At 44.7% G+C, this 17,270-nt stretch overlaps 2 protein-coding genes across 2 annotated transcripts in view; both read left to right on the top strand.

The window, feature by feature from the left end:
• The window catches only part of TMCO4 (transmembrane and coiled-coil domains 4), a gene marked incomplete at its 3' end in the record, with an annotated part of 43,041 nt that overhangs the window by 2,823 nt on the left and 22,948 nt on the right, over window positions 1-17,270 (top strand). The window contains exons 2-5 of the mRNA XM_082295616.1: window positions 6,646-6,830; window positions 7,201-7,375; window positions 13,130-13,290; window positions 16,947-17,044. Of these exons, the coding sequence (XP_082151742.1) occupies window positions 6,652-6,830; window positions 7,201-7,375; window positions 13,130-13,290; window positions 16,947-17,044 (613 nt within the window). The 5' untranslated portion in view covers window positions 6,646-6,651. The remainder of the gene's footprint in view (window positions 1-6,645; window positions 6,831-7,200; window positions 7,376-13,129; window positions 13,291-16,946; window positions 17,045-17,270) is intronic.
• On the top strand, window positions 248-1,168 carry RNF186 (ring finger protein 186; the record flags this gene model as incomplete). The annotated part of the gene is made up of 1 exon (XM_082295918.1): window positions 248-1,168. The coding sequence occupies one exon, from the start codon at window positions 248-250 to the stop codon at window positions 1,166-1,168; it is 921 nt and encodes a 306-aa protein (XP_082152044.1).

Below are 17,270 nucleotides of genomic sequence, written 5' to 3' on the forward strand. Positions count from 1 at the left end.
GGAGTCTGCTTCCGGACAGGAATTGCTCACTGATATGATCAGTGGTTGTAAACTGTCTTGGCTGGGAAGTCAATCATTAACTCAGGTCCCCGTGTCATAAAAACATCGTATTGTAAGAGCATGACTCGCTTAAGGCTCTCACTAATCAATCAGGCATACAGCAGGAATACAGCAACACATAAAAGGAGCCAGAGACTCGGGAAATCCTTCAGCGAAGGGGAGACAAGCTGCACCGAGGTTTATCTCCATGGAGAAATCCACTGACAAGCCAAACAAGGAAAACGGATCGCTGGCTCCTGGAGTGCTGCAGGCTGAGGCAGACAGTCCTGCGCCCGCGGCGGGAGGTGCTGCAGAAATGAGCAGAGCAGGATCCGTAACACGAAACACAAAACGTGAGGAGAGAGTGGGATTCTCTGAAGAGTGTACTGAAGAAATGGAGAGACCTTCAGGAACAGAGAGAGACAGTCCTGCTGCCTTTAAGCCAGCAGTTTTGGAAAGACACTCTCCGAACTCAAAGCCACTTGCTGTGCTAACGAACACAAACTCTCCCGAAATGAGCAGGTTGGAACTGAACCACCAGTGCTCAGACACAGCCACCATGGATATGGACTGCATGATCTGCTTCAACAAGTACAGCATCTACAGAGTCCCAAAACTCCTGGACTGCCAGCATGCCTTCTGCGCCGTCTGCCTCAAGCTGATCCTCAGGAAAGAGGAGAACACCTGGATAATCACCTGCCCCCTTTGCAGAAAACCCACCTTCGTGTCAGGAGGGCTCATCCGCACACTCCAGAATAAAGAAGACATCCTGGAGCACTTGGAGAGCCTTGATTCAAACCCTGAGGTGCAAACCTATACCATAGGGCTGGACAGCAATAGCTGGACTCAGAGCAGCCAAGACATTTTAATCACAGAGGAAAACAGCGCAGCAGACACCAGCCTGGCTGTGCAGAGACTCGTGCTGCTCCTGCTGCTCGGGGTGATCCTCGCCATGCTCATCCTCCCTTTTATGTACTCAGGGAAGGTGAAATGGGTAATTTGTCTCCTGCTTACTTTGGGGTTGGTCATGTCTATGGTGCTTTGCTGCACTCCTAAATTCCACTGCAGGTGCAAGAAGGACTCCCCCACCTCCTGTGACAAGGACATCCACGTTGTTACTGTTGCCTGAAACAATTAACCTGTCTGTCCTGGAGATAAGGGACTGGGCCAGCGTGCACGCTGGGGACACCAGTGAGTTGTGGACTTAAAAACAATCTCTCACAGAATAAATTCCACAGTTGGCTGAGCTGGGTCAATGCCAATGCACAGTGTTGTTAAATCTCATTACTGCAAACAAAATGAACTATTTATATGTTGATATTTATATGTTTTCCACACAATTTTTATCCCAGACTAGTAATTGTGTTGGTTTGCTTTTGCCATTTTGTTCGTGTCTGTGTCCTCTCCTGATCAGCCCTGGAGGATGTTATCTGGAACACCCTGGAGGTGATGTCCTGGAAAACCCCACAGTTGCTGTTTCCCACTCTCTGAACACATGGACACTTTTCCTTGGGACAGTGTGGGAAATAAAGCTGCTAAATCTGGGAGTTGGAAGAGAGCAGTTTTAACCCAGATGATCACCTTAATCCCTTGCAGGGATGGGAAAGGGACTGGGAAAAGGGGATGTCAGTTTTGAAGTTACACACAAAATTGGAGAGGAAAAGGCAAAATCAACATTCCTAATCTTGAGTCTGTGGCTTGCAAAGAGCAAGGCTCAAAAAACTCATGACCCTCTAAATTCCCCACATTGTTTAGCACAGAAATAGTTCCTCTCACCTGAATTCCTTTATCTGGCTACCTGCACCACCTCTCTTCTTGCCCCCTTTACATTGCCCTTGGAGATGCTCACAGAGATAAACAGAAATCCATCGAGTGCTGTGCCACACCATGTGATATTTTTAAATGGAATGTCTCCATTAAATTTAAATAATGTTGATTGCTCATTGACTTCTTTGTTTCAATTCCTCATGGACAATTAATGTCAAAACAATTCCCATTTTCCTTATTGACAGGAATTGCAGCTGAGAAAGTGTATTAGGGAGTCTGCAGAGCTGAGTTGGTGAGTAAAGCAAAGCAGTAATTTGTTGGCACGTTCCTTCATTTAAAAAAATACTTTGTTGCTAAGAAAATACCCTGAAACCCAACTAAAATTAAATGGAGGCAAAAAAATAGATTTCTGTAGTTAAACTGCATGTTTAAGAGTGTCAAGGATCTCAGGAGACCTTGGATCAGGTAAATATTTGTGTTTGATAAGAATGGAAACTGATGTCCTGCAGTTGCTCAGTATATAAATATACAGAGTGTCTCACAGCAGATAAAACAGATTAGACTAAGAGGGTAGGAGCTCTTGTGCTCCTAAAGTCCTGGAAAACACAGGTTTGTTTTCTGCCAGGAACAGGAGCTTCCAGGGCAAACAAATCCTTTGGGTTTTCTCATCTCTTTGGACAGCAACGGACTTACTGCAGAATGCATATGACATTTGCTAAGAGGCAACCAGAAAAAAGCTTTCCAGCTGGGAAAAAGGTAGTTTTAAACCCACATACTATATTTTCCCAAATATAAAGACTGGACCAGATATTTAGTTGCACTGAAAATAGTTTCAGAAACCCTAGGCAAGTCTTTCAGCTCATAGACGGGTGAGTCTGTGAATTCTTGTCGAGTTCTCTTCACCAACACCAGTGGGTAACTGGTACTGTAAAGGTTTTTAACAAGTATTGGCCTGAACAGATCACTCAGAAGGGTTCCTGCCAGCCTATGTATGTTTTCAGCACACGGGTGTGAAGAAATTAAAACAGAATGAACATAATCAGTAAAATCTGTTATTATGTTTCATCCTGCCCTTACAAAAGAGTTGTTTTATTACACCACTTTCTACAGAGCCAAAAAAAAAGGCCAACAGGAAAGGGCAGCATACAGAAGTGCGTTTTCCAGGGAGAGACTGGCCCTCTGAAAGAATCCCTATGGATCCATACAGTTATGGAGCAGCACCTTCCAAGTTTTCCTTCAGCAGTTCCACTGATATGTTTTTCAGCCTGAGAGCCACTGTCACGCAGGTTATTCAGAGTTCACAGATGCTGGTGGCTGTCATGAGGCTCTGGAACCTGGTATCTCTTGAACAGATTCCTGTCTGATAAGACAAGGGTCAATAACCATGCAAGACTTTGAAGCAGCAATTAAATTTACAGAGAAAAGGCTAATGGGATTATATACCTATTCCAAAATGTAAAGGATTTGCTTGTACTCAGGTTTAATTCATCCCGGTCATTTTGTTAAGAAAGTTTCAGCTCTGAAGTCCTGCATCCTGCTTACCTTACCTGGCTAGCTCCTGATTTTGGATAGTGACTGGTTAATACACTGTGGCCTGAGAGAGAGGGAATTATAATGAGAAATGGGCCTAGGCAGCATGACCTCATCCCTCACCATCCCCTCATCCCTCGCCATCCCCTCAGCACTCTCCATGATGCCGGGGTCAGCTCGGCTGGTTGGAGCACGGTGCTGACAACACCAAGATCGTGGGTTTGATCCCCTTATGGGCCATTCACATAAGGAGTTGGACTTGATAATCCTTGTGGGACCCTTCCAATTCAGAATATTCTCTGATCCCCTCAGCTCTCACCATCCCTTCGGCCCCCTCAAGTTCCCTCGGTCCTCATCATCCCCTTGGCCCCCTCAAGTCCCCTCAGTCCCCTCCATCCCCTCAGCCCAGCCCAGTTCCCACCCTCCCGACGCACTTGGCTGCGCCGATGGCGCAGTGCCGGCGGCAAGGCCGGGCCGGGCAGGAAGGGGCGGGTGCCGGCGGCGGCAGTCGGTGCTCGGTTCCCGGTTCGCCGTGCTCGGTTCCCGGTTCGCCGTGCTCGGCCGGGCCGGCGGCAGGTCGGGGCCGGGCCTGGGGGTGGGAGACAGCTGGGCGGGGGCAGCGTCGTGGGCTGAGCGGCGAGCGGGCGGGACCCTCCCCTCAGGCCGCTCCCTTGCTCTGGGCGCTGCTTCCTCCCCTCAGCGTGGCTAGAAGCGCCGCTTTCCGTGAGTAGGTGCCTGTGCTGGATCAGCAGAGACTTCAGACGTGAAAAACTTGTGGTAAAAGCGAACACGGGCAGCTGTGACGGTGTGACACCATACAGCTTCCTCAGTTGAGGTGATGCCTTTATGCTTCTTAATGTGCTCTTCCCTTTCCGCAGCTTTGCCCACTTTCCTGTTCAGGACATCTCAGCCGCTGCTGTGCAAACCTTAAGATTAACTGAATTAAACACGCTCACTTTTCCAACTACTTAAGCTTTGGGCTTCTCCATGGCCCTGTCCCCTCACGCTCTGATCCCTGTGGCCCATCCATATCGCATTCATGTGTATTTGCATTGAGACAGCACTGAACTAACAGCATTCTGTGTTCATAGCTCTTATCTACGAATTAAAAGCAGAGGCTGTGGTGCTCCCAGCACCTCTGGAGCCACGTGCAGGTCCCCAAAAAATCTCTTCTGCCCAAATACTTCCTCAGGCACAGCGTTGTGTGTGATGCGTAACCACAGTCAGGCTGTGCTGTCCCTGCTGTGCCTTACACAGGACTTTTTGGCCAGCCCCATCTGAATAATTATCTACAACCGCTTCTCTGAAGTTAATGAGATGCTTCATTAACTTGTGGGGGTTGTGGAGATGATGGTTTGGTTGCTTTTGTCATAGTTTAGGACAAACATGATGCTGCCATGTCTCTGTTTCCTCTTTCAGCTGCAGGGAACACGTGTATCATACAGCTTTAGATCCCCAAAGGAGTTATCTTTCTGCTTTCCAAACAGGATTGTGTGAGCTGCTGTATAAAATACATCATCTCTCAAGAAAACAAAGGGCTTTGTGTGAAAAATGAGAACTGGAAGTGATAAAAAATTCTCTTTTAAGTGACAGTTCAGATTATGGCAGTGCTGTTGATGCTGAACCACACTGTTCAAGGCAGAGATGAGAATTCCATTGCCACAAGACTTAAAAACTTTTGGAATAAATAACTTTTGGATTATGTTTCTAACTCTCAATTCCCGCGTCTTGGATTTGCAGCAAAACTTCTTGGCCCAAATTTTCTTCAGTGAATCACTCGTTGCCCTTTTTTTACGCTGCACGTCTGAAAATCCCAAGCCCATTTTTTCCTACGTGTTTATCAGGGAAAAGATACTTTTGTAGGGGGAAGTACATTGATCTGAGCATCTTCAGAGCAAAGTCTTCCAGAAACTTTCTATGGGTATTTTAGCTGCTCAGCACTCTGAATTATTTGTTGCATGCCAGGCACCACTGTGGTGTTGCTCCACTATTGCTCCATATTTTATGTTATTAGGAAATTAGGATAAACAGTTGTATTGCTCATGGATCTTTTTTAGCTGTTTCACTTTTCATATTAGCCCAAGTTAAGAAATCAACAAATCTATCAGGGAAGGGGGTTTTATTTTCAGTGCTGTCTCCCATAATGTGTCCAGAGGTGAGCAGACATGACAAATAATAGTAAAATTACTGAAACTTTAGCATTAGATTATTCCTGGGAAAATTGGTCTGGAAGTTTGGATATTTGGGGTTTCTGAGTGGGAAGGCAGGACAGGCACCTTTCCTGGAGGACCATGACAGATGGCATGCAGATAATAAAATCACTTTAAAAAGAGTGGCTTCTATTGCACTTCTTTATTTTAGGGCTCTAAAACTATCCATAAATGGTATCTGCATCACCTAGGAGTCACTTGTAGTGTCATGGGCTCCTAATTCCTATTTAGCCAGGATGTGGAAGAAAGGAAACATTTTAATTTGAACTATAACATAAAATGGCTGATTTGGGCCCCTTAGAAACCAAATGAATCTTAAGGAAAAGAGCAGAAATTCCAGGTGATGGAAGTGAGCTCTGGAGCAGGTTGTTACCCAGGTTGAATTTGAAATGAGCCGTTGTCACCTCTGCCTGAGGTCTCAGTTTGCTGCTGGCACCGTCATGGGAGCAGCTGGAAGCCCTTCACTTGGAAGTGTGCACATCTACACTCTAAAAAGTAGTATCTTGGCCCAGCTCAAGATCCATGTGGCGTGGGGATCTTATTTTTAGGGAAAAAGCAGTGGCAGGTTGTGTAGAGGAAGAATATTACAGGCAAAGCACAGCAATGACCATGGGGCACATCAAAGTCCTTCTCAGAGGCTGCAGCTGGACTCAGCTTCCCTAATGCCATCAGCAAAACAAACAGGAGCAACTTGGGCTGAGGATGAGAGAGGAAAAATATTTCCCAAGCATCCGTACTGGTCCCTGCACCAGGTGCAGAGCTTTTATTTTCATGTTATTTTTGCAGTAAATGTGGGACTGGATGGAGCCCAGTCCTTTTGCATCTTGACTTCTCCTTTTGCAGGTTGAAAGATTGTCAGCTAATTTTGTGCAAAACTTCTGAGAATTGGTGAACTGTTCATCTGTGTCCTGGTCCTGTGTCTTCTTTGGTCACACCAGTGTGTTGGGGGCAATAGACAAGCTGGACCTGGCCACACTTGACTTAATTCCAGCAGCAAGTGTGGCAGTAAAAACAAAGACAATTTGTCTCCTCACTTCCTGGTTTCCAACTGTTTGCTGTTGTTTTTTTTTCTGCTGCTTTTTCCTCCTTGAACTTGCAGGTGAAAATGGCTGTGGAAGAGAAGTGGAAAGGCTGGGCTTCGGAGCAGCGCAAGGAGGCTGAACATGGCGGGGAGAAGGAGCCGTGTGTGCTCCTGGGCCGGCAGCTGGGTGAACCGGGGAGATTCGCGTACGCGGCACTTTGTGGCATATCCCTCGCCTGGCTGTTCCCTGAAAACGAGCAAAGGTACAAGTGGAGCGAGGGCTGGCCAGGGCAGCTGGTATCAGACTCTGTGTGGGGTCTTCTGAAGCTGGGGCAGTGGAAGATCCTTTCTCTCTTGCACCTGTAAGACTTTTACAATTCAGCACAAAACACATCCATTAACACTGCAGACATCAAAGCATGTTCTGAAGCAAGGTCTAGCCCCATTCAGATTGTTTCCTTGTTTATTTAGCCAGTTGGTTTAGCAATTCGCCTTCTGCTGACTCCTGATGCTTTGATTTTTGTGTGAACCAATGTTTGAAACCAAGGACTGCTCAAAGCTTCCAAAAATACCCAGTTGTGGAGCCTTGCAATACCCAGTTGTGAAACCTTAACTGCTTCTGTTGCCTTACAGCTCCTTCAGGACAGAATTCATCAAGGGCTTTGTGAAGTGGCTGGACCTGCCTGATGCTGTCTTACCTGCCATGACAGCCTTTGCTGATGGCTTAGGAGGGGAGGGCACAGAAACTTTCACTGAAATTTTGCTGAAGGATCCCATCTTGAAAGAAAATCCACTTCTCATTACCCAGGTAAGTCCATGTGCTCCCCTCATCCTTGTTTGCTTTGCAAAAGAGGTTTGTCGTGTCTGTTTGCAGCTGAAGTGCTGTTTGTGCAGTCAGGGAAATAAAATCAATATTTCTGATAGGTGTCTATTTATAAGCAGCTGTGGGGGGACAGGCAGTCTATCCATAAAGAGCTCATGGAAATGATGAACACGAGGCAAGGCCACTGTCTGCTGAGTTGTGACTTTGATGGTTTCGCTCTACAGAACAGAGAACTGACAAAGTTTTTACTTTGTGTTACTGCAATGGTTTTCATTCATACACGTGTTGTACAGATTTTAGTGACACTCTGAACACAATAGACTTGATTTTCACTTGTTTAAAAGCCCCCTTCACTGTATGTGTAATACAAACCACCTCCACATACATGCTCCAAGGAGCACAATTTCCAAAGTCATTTTCCCAGAGTAAGCTTTGACCAGAAGGAAATTATTGTGGCTTTATTTTCTTTCACTGAGAAAGTAAAACTGGGACTGCTCCATAATGTTCTGCTGTAAAAGCTGATGGAAAGATAAAAGAGGTGAAGCATTTTGGCAGCATTTGGTTTTTCTGGGGAAGATCTCTGCTCATCCAACTTCCTGTTACGCCATTTTGGGTGAAGAGGGCATTAGGCTGTTGCTGGTGCCACACAGAACGTGGGCACTGTCACCCTGTGCTGTATCACCCTGTGCCAGACACCCTGCATGCAGCCAGTGCTCTGTATTGATTGATAAAGGGTTATCACACACTCACCTTGAGCAATGGCCCAGCAGAGCAGCAGATGTGAGAACTTGGCTGTGTAAGGGGAGATAAGAGAGCAGTGAACTTCTTTGGTCACCATGACCAGCTCCCATTTCCTCAGCCACCTTTTTCTGTCTCCTGTCAGTCCATGAACTGCCTCAGAGGATCTGCTCCAAACCTCTGAATGTTCCAATGCCCAAGGTCCTACAACACTACAAGGACAGCAACAGAGATCTTAAGCTTAATTAATAATTTAGAGAAGATCTTCTAAAATAAAAGCAGCTCTTTGGATGCTGTTTCCTCAAATTCAATACATCTGCACTTGTTCTTTCTGCCTTGTTGTGCTTCCTGCGTTGTCTCCCTCAGTCTCTCTGCCTCAGGGTAGATTCTCTACATTGAGGCAGGTTTTCCTGCATTGCTGCTGAGTTTATTAAGGGTGAAATTTAGCTTGTGCTTGCTCCGAGCTCACGCTGCATAAGGGCTCCCTGTGCTTTTACAAAAGTGGCTCTGGATCAGCGGGAGCACACAGGATTTTGCTCTGACCCAGGAAACGGAGGATATGCCCTGGATTTGGGTGGAATACAGAAACCATAGACAACTTTGATCAGTTGAAAGCAAAGATGAGGAATAACTATCAGTCTAATGCTACCACATCAATCCCTTGCACAGTCATCTGCATGGGCAAGGTGATTGATTTTGTCTGAGGAAGGACAGAATGAAAGACTTCAGTAGAGCAAGGCAGCAGAGGTGTGTCTGGAAAAAAACACTGGTGTTGGGGAAATATGGGTGATAAGCTGAGATCAGCTTTTTCCTTCTTACCTGAAAATAAACAAGCTACAGGGCAAAGCTTTATGATTTATTGATCTTTTGCTTTGTGGTGTTTATGCTCCTTTGTATTCAACTGCAGCTGACGCAATATTTACTATTTATTAAGTATCTGCTTTAATTGCTTGCCGTGTTCTGTGGCAGGGCCTTGCTGGCACTAATGCTGCATTTTTGAAGGCCCTTCATCTCAAAGGAGCTGAAGGCATGATCCATGAAGTCAGGAGATTAGATGTGAGCTCACCATTAATTCAATGAACATATGAGGATTATGGATTGTTAGCTTTGTGTTCATTGCAGATGACTAACACAGGCAGATGGTGGTAACTGAATCCTTTAAAGACAGTAGTCATAGCAGACTGTGGGTGTGGTATGGGAAGGCAATGCAATAAAAGAAGTGTAGAAGTGGTGATAGGTGATAAAACACAGAAAATGTTTATTATGAATATGTTTTTTGCTCTCAGCATACTTAGAATGCCCATTTTCCGGTGGTTTCCTACACACATTCACTGCAATGTGGATTTGGAGCTATCTGTTGTTAGGGAAATGGGTTTTGAACTTGCATCAACTCAGAAAAAGCTTGGAAAAGATTCCCTTCCATTGTAGGGCTTCTCAATCATATGGGTGGTTGTTTTGTCGTAGAGTTTTCAGGGAGGTTCAAAACACTGACTTCAAAATAAGGCTGCAGTATAACAACTGCTGCTTAGGGAGAAAAACAAACCAGTTGTGAACTAATCTAGTCACTGCTGGTTGAATTCCAGAGCCTGCACGTGCAGTATGTGCACAGCCTAAACTGGAGAATTTGGGAGTGCTAACTGGCACGGATGCCATAAAAACAGTTGTTCCAGTTTATCACCTGCTTACCTACGTGCATCTGTGACTTTTGAAATGTACGTATGTACTTACTTAGGCCGGATTTATTTGGGGTGGTTTGATACAAGGTGCCACAGATGATATTGGGCAGATGGGACAGGACCTGAGTCATATCCCCAGCTCCCTGAGCCTCACTCAGTTTATTGTCCACAAACCATCACCCTGTTCCAGAGGCTGCTTACGTCAGTCCGGGGAAAATTGTGGCAACAAGGTCACAAGCTTCACCTTATTCTAGACTGGAGGCCCTTTGCTTGGTCAGCTTTTTGCTCAAGGCTCCCAGCCCTGCACCCTCTGCTGGGCTTTGACTCCTCTGTGCCAACCCTTCCCCCAGAACTGTACCCAGAGAGGAGGCGGTGATGGTACCAATGTAGCTGATCCCTGGGCACTCCCAGTAGTCAGGCTTTGGGGAACCAGTTACATTCCTCCCTCTGGACTGGTGTCTCCAATTCCCACATCCCACCAGTCAGCCTAGGGAACAGTCTGCAGTTTGTCCCTCTTCTGGTTGGTTCAGGATGGTTTGTTCTCCATTCTGCACTTCTCATGTGTAGAACTCTCAGATTAGAGACGTTTTTATGATGCAAATTGTGCTTGGGAGCTTACAGGACTAATAATCATAAACTCTTTGGCAGCCTCCTACATCTTTGGCTGCATTTTTTGTGTTCCCAGAGGGCTGAAAGGATTCCCTGTAAAATTCAGCTGTGCTGTATTTGCATGTAGGAGAGAGAAGCAGCTCAACTGAGCTGGTACTTAATGTAGTCACATAAAGAGCTTAGAATTTGTCCAGTGGCAATAAAAGAGGAGAACACAGTTGTAAAAACACTGGCCTCTTTTTCATGGATTTATCCATAGAAACCATCTATTTAATTGATTTGTTTTTCTGTTGTTTTTATGGTAAAGAGCCAACACAGAAGTCAAGTCCCTCAGTCTTGACAGATGGCCATAAATTCTGAGTTTTCTAACTCGCTTAATCCAAAAGAACTTCATGCCAGTTCAGCCTTACTGCCTAGAGCTGTGAATTCCCAGAATGCCAAGGAAAATAGGGGTCATTAGAGGAACATTTAAACCTGTTAGTGATGTTGCATATGTGAGTAGGTATGACTGTGTGGGGAGCAGAAGGCATTGGAGTGGGAGGATTAGAGCCCTGTTCCTCCAAACTTTGAAGTCTGGTGTAAGATCAGGACAAACAAAATAACAAAAAATGTGGGATGCCTCAGCATATACCAAGCATTGCCTACTTCTGTCCAGCCCTTTGGACTGGCCTCTGGAGGATTTTGGACTGGTTTTGCTCTGTGCTGCCTCACTGAATTGTGGCTTTCTGCTTCCCACTTATGAACTGAGCTGCTGCAGTAATTAAATCAGTCTGATGGGTTTTTATGCCTCCATTTTGATCCCTCCAGACCTACATCATCAGTTTTAAATTGAATATTCTTTTTTTTTCCCCTTTAGGACATCTTATCCTTCTCTCTTCGAGATGGTAAGTTTACTTAGCATTTGTTCTTTGTAAAAATAATGTAGTTGAGTTTACATCTGATACTTTAAAGTGCTCAAAAAGGTACTATCCTGTTTCATCTCAGCTTCCTCTCTGGCAAAAGTAGCACACTCCTTCCCTGCATCCCCTTCAAGAAAAACAACTCTTATATTAGGAATGGTTAATAATACCCACTGAAAATTGAACAGCTCTTCACCCCGTACCTTCTCACACCTTGCATTGGCAAGCAGGTGTAAATGGTGGTGGAGTGGGGTGGTTTTTCTCCAATGTTTCCAGGGAAGCAGGTGACCTCTTCCCTTAGGAAGGCAGTAAAGCTGTTAGGAAAATCTCAGCCTAAAAAATTTCTGCTGGTTGCCTAAAAAAAAAAAAGAAAAAAAATATTCAGGGTATAAATTCCAGAGTGTCCTGTGAAGCCCATTATAAATAAATGTGATTTTTCTCATCTATTATATTACACATAAAACAATTCTCTGGTTTGCAATCCATTACATGGATTAATCTGATAAAATTAATGGAATAAAGACTGTCTACTGAACAGAATGTCCATTTCTAAAAGAAGCCTGGATTCTATCACTACTTGCATTTTTTGAATCTCTGTGTTTTAACATGTTCTCCCAAGAAAGAACTCACTGCTTGCTGATTAGCCTGTTGCACTGCAGAACAAACCAAGTTTTGTTCTTGCTTTATTTTTAATGGAAAATTGACAAGTCAGTTATTGCAAAACCTCTTATTTTGCGAAGCTGGAATTCAGAAGAAATATCTTTCCAAGCCTCGCTGCCTTCCCGCCAGGCTGGTGAGGAAAGAGCCCAGCAGTGTCAGCAGACAGGAAACAAGAAGGGGGCTCGTTACACACCTGCCTGGACTTGCAGGACGTGCCACATTTCGGGAAGGAGTGCAGATAAATCCTGTCCTCATTTCTCAACTAAGCACAACCCTGATGAACAGTGTCATCAAAGGCACAGAATTAGTTTGGTATCTTGGTAATTATGGTAATAAATAAACAAACTTAATTGATTGCCCAATGCCATATTTGATCTACGTGCAGCAGGTGTCACAAACACTCTTTGTATCTTGGTCTTGCTGGTATCTTCACCCACCCTGAGAAAAGCAATTGGGTTTTCATCCCAGAGTGCACCAAGAACCATTTAGAAAAGCCAAACATCAGGAAGCTGATGAGAGAAACACATTAAAAAGCAAGAGTTGGCACAAATAATTTAAAATCTATTACATTTAAGATGTCTTTTCTTCAAGAACACCTGCTTATAAGCCCAGGAGTAGTCAGTTCTGCTGTCTGGTGTTGTCTGAGTGCACTGTCCACTCTTGCATCTCCAGTAGGGAGTATAAAAGCAAACATTAGTTTGTGGTGCTGCTGGGGGAGCTGGTGTGTAGCTTTACACTCCCGAGTGCCTCTTGTTGCCACCAAGGTAAGTTGAAGATAAGGCTTTTGGATGGAGCTGCATTTTTACAAAATGCCACCTCCTGCACTGGTGCAGTCGAGGTGGGCTGTGCCCACCCACATAGACATGTTTGATATTTCCAGTTAGCAGTGGTCCTGCTGCAGCATTTCTCTGTTGAAAAGTTGCCAGCAGGCCTCTATTCACAGAGAATGGAGACCAAAGGATCTGAGATCCTTTTCCTGCCACAGAGGCATTACCTGATGAGGTGGCTCTATTCGCAGGGAAGAAGGATTTTCCATTTATCAGTCTCTTCTCATGTTCCTGGAAGAAAAAGAGGGCCTGGGAGAAGGAGCTGCTCTGTGACATGTTCCTTGAGTGCTCTGCCCCTTAACTAAATTGTGTGATCAGACTGATTAGACTGATTTCCTGGGCTTTTCTCTCTTTCAAGGATACTATGATGCTCGAGCCAGGGTGTTGATCTGTCATGTCAGCCAGCTGCTGAGAATCCCCTTGGAAGATCTGGAAGTTCTGGAGGAATCTCTGCTTGAGAGCCTGAAGGAACAAAAAGAGGAAGAGTCAGAGTAAGAACATTTGGGTTGACTATGGGATCAAAAAACACTGCCAAAAGCTTAGCAGTAATTACTTGTGCCTAAGTCCAGTCTCTGATTATTCCCCACATGGCTCTTACTGTAGTCGTTTATGGCTTGATTAGGGTTGCAGAGCCCTGACAGCACTGACAAGCAGAAAAGCTCAGCATTCTTAAAATCAGAGCTGAGACCTGGCCTTGCACACTGGTAAAGGCTGTTCTGCACTGAGCTGCCTCCATTCCTCTTCCCAGTTGCCTCTCAGAGATTGTAGATTTTGCATAAATACAACACAAAGATCTTGTTGTCTCTTGGCCCAATCTCCTTCAGATAGAACTGCCTCTTGCAGAATCAAGTTCCTACAGATAATCAGGGTTGGATCCTCAGCTGTTTGTTGTCTATGGATATGTCCATCTTTAAGAGACAGCTGGATAACTCCTATTGAAGGGAGATTTCTGAGGGCAACAGGCTAAATCTTCAGATATGTACAGACCTAGCTCCTAATTCTATGTTATTAATACAGGATTCATCCTTGGAATCTGTAAGAAATGTAGTATCTTCATATTCTTCTCATCTGGCGCAGGAATTGTATGATGGTTTAGTGATATTTAATGCAGTAAACATGTCTGTAGTGGACTTTCAAGGGAAATATTTTCATCTGTCAACTCAGCAAATGAGTTGTGAGATTACCCTGAATGCTAATAAAGGCTTTAATCAACACCCATGCCATGGTTCAGCGCAGATACTACCATGAGGTCTAGCATGTGATGGGTATCTTCTAGTTACAGCTAATTACAGTATTCAAATAATGCTTAACTTTATAGCCCACTGTAAAAAGGAAAAGTCAGAATAATCTCAAAGATCATGGACTGCCAAACGTTTGGCGTGCAGGATCAAGGGTTGGTATTGATGGGGATTGTTTTGCTGTGGTTTATGGAAACAAACTCAGTGCTGGGCCTTTAAGCTGTGTCTGATAACAGCGAAAGAACAGCACAGCTTTCAAACCCTGCTGCCGAGCCAGTGGGGTTCCTGTGTGTCTGCTGTGGAAGGAGCCAGGGATTCCTACCTTGTCCTTTGCCCAAATCGCAGCTGTGGGAGTAAACGTCTATTAGATAAAAGGAAAAAGAAAAATCCTTGTGGAGAGAGGAGCCCAAGACCGCAGTGTGAACACATTGTTGTTGCTGTGCTAAAACAAGGCTGAGATTTGTGGGGAATCCATGACCCTGTCTTTGGTTTGAAGTCAGGAGTCAATGGGGAAAGGAAGCAAAATATAAACCCATCACCACCTTGACCTCACAGATTTTGGGGCTGGGAACACCAGCATGTGCTTGGGATGCTTCCAGCTTTGACCAGCAATAGGTTTTGGAACAGAAACAACTGTGGCAGCTCCTGTACAGGTGTTTTTACTGGTATTTGTTAAAAGGAGGTTTTGCTCCTGCCTTTGCTGCTGTGGATGTGTTGGATTGAGGCCCAGAATCTGCAAGTTTAAATGTACAATCCTCTATAGAATTACGCTCCAACCACTTAGATCCATGTTACTTGTACCAAACCTGTTCTGACCTGCAGGTGTGTGAACCTTTCTTCTGTACACAGTTCTGTAAGAAACTGGAAAACATCACAACATTTGCTTGCTGATGTGCCTTCCTGCCACTTTTCCTTATTGGAAAATGACCTGAAATTCCCCATAACAATCTCTCTGAACATAATTTGTGGTTCAGGCAAGAAGCTGCTCATACAGTGAGGGTAGAGAAATACCAGAGGCAGCAGTTAATTACCACAGTGGATAAAAGCAGTCTGGTAATCCAGTGATAATGATAATGGAGGAGCCATTAGGAAGCAGCTGCTGGCAGCTCCAGAAGGGAAGCAGTGACAGGCAAAACTCCTCCTTTTATTTACTGCATTGGCAGGCAGGATTTAGCTGCCACTCTCTTTCTCCCCACATAACTCAAGCTGCTCATTATTCCAACAGACTCCAGGTTACACAAGTTCCAGCTCTCTTGTCATTATTCTCAGACACAGTGCAGTGACTGTAAAAGCTGATGAACCTCATGTAGAACAGAAATTGCTGGGTATTGCCAGCTTAGGTATGAACAGCCCGGCTGCAGCACTTGTGTAAAGAGCTCCAGGAGCAATTTTATCCAAAGCCAAGCATTCGGATTGGTGACTAAGGCACAAAGTAGAGCATTTTGAAAGGATGAGAGGAAACGGCCTCAAGCTGCGCCAGGGGAGCTTCAGGTTAAGTCAGGAGGAGTTTCCTCATGGAAAGGGCTGTCAGGCATCGGAAGGGGCTTCCCAGGGAGGTAGTGGAGTGCCCATCCCTGGAGGTGCTCAAAGAACAACTGGACATGGCACTCAGTGCTCTGGGCTGGGTTACAAAGTAGGGATTGGGCACAGGTTGGACTCGATGGTCCTGGAGATCTTTTCCAACGTCGATGATTCCATGATTCTCTGATAGCCAAACACCACTTTGTCCGTGGGGCTGTAGGAAGTGACTGTGGTTGTGCAGAAACTGGAGAGGTGGTGTTCTCTGCAGACACCACGTTTGCAGCTGCGTAAGGTAATGAACAATGGTTTCTTGGAGGGTCTCTGTGGAGACAGAATCTCTGTGACGTGCAGGTCCGTGGGAGTTCTGCCAGTGAGTGCAGTGACTCAGGGATTTCACCCACTGAGCTCCATTCTCCTCCTGCTGCGCCTCACAAAGCTGCATATTGTTTGGGACTCGTGTAAAATTGTCTTAATCAAAATTACAGTGTGCTTAGGGGGTTCCAGGAAGGATTAGGCAATTATAAGGATAATGAAAATCCAAAATTAGGCTAGGATTAACAGGGAAAACATCCAAGTTTGGAAGCAAGATGAATTGTCACGTTTCAAGGCCTGGATTAACTGTGTAAACAGGCCAGAAGGAACCTTCGTTTGGAAACAACTTACTCCAGTATCCTCTGTTTGTCCCACTTTCCTCTGAAATTGAAGCACTTCTTGTAAGAGAAAAAGCAAAGACACTAAAGCGAAGTCAAAAGTAGTGGCTAATAAGTGGCATTTGTTCCTTTTAGGTTTGTTTACCTCTTTCTGATAAGCTTGTTAAAATACAGCTTAAATGCACACAGACAAATGAACTGATGATTGTGTTTAATTCCTATTATATTATTATATTGTGATGTGCAATTAGAAAGCAGCTCGAAGTAAACACTGATGCTGGAAAATAATTTAATTGAATCTCTGTTTGTTAGCACAAATTACCCCTAGTCCCTTTTATTTCAAACATTTTTCCCTGTTTCTCCTTAGCTTTCTTGTGGCTTTTTAGGACACTTAGGCAGCATATAGTTAATGAAATGCTTTTGACTTTTTGTTTCTTTTTTTTTTTTTTACAAGCTTCAGCCCTATTAGGAAGGGTTTTCTGAGTAAGTAATATCTGTTGGCTTTTTCAGCAATTAAATCGTTTCAATTTAAATATGTGGTCCATTTAATCTATTCAATTTAAATCTCTAAATCCATGCTCATAAATCTCAGTGTGCTGTCACAGTCCACACCTGCATGTTCCTTTTTACTGTTCCTGGGAGGGAAATTACACCGAGGAGAATAAAAGCAGATTCTGATGCAGCAATGTTATCCACCAGGCTTTTCCCTTAGTTTTCGTACTTCTGGTCCCCCCACAGAACTGCGGAAGTCTCAAGAAAAAAGAAGGAAAGAAGGAAAAAGCTGAAGAGATACCTGCTGATCGGTCTGGCAACTGTTGGGGGTGGAACAGTGATTGGTGAGGCTGCCCTTGGCATTTTGGGGACACAGCACCAGGTACAGAGAGGGGTCTGACTCCAAGAAAAGTATTTTCAGCCCCATAAAAATAAACATGAAAGAATTATCTGGAAAAGTTATTCCAGTGTAGCTTCACTAGCTGGGGGAAGCATTAAACTGAGGTTGTCAGCCTTACGAATGTTTTCTCCTTCTTTGCTCTCGTGTTACAAGAGGATCAGATCTTCAAC

The sequence above is a fragment of the Coloeus monedula genome (genome assembly GCF_965178545.1).
Source record: "Coloeus monedula genome assembly, chromosome: 22".
Lineage (NCBI taxonomy): Eukaryota > Metazoa > Chordata > Aves > Passeriformes > Corvidae > Coloeus > Coloeus monedula.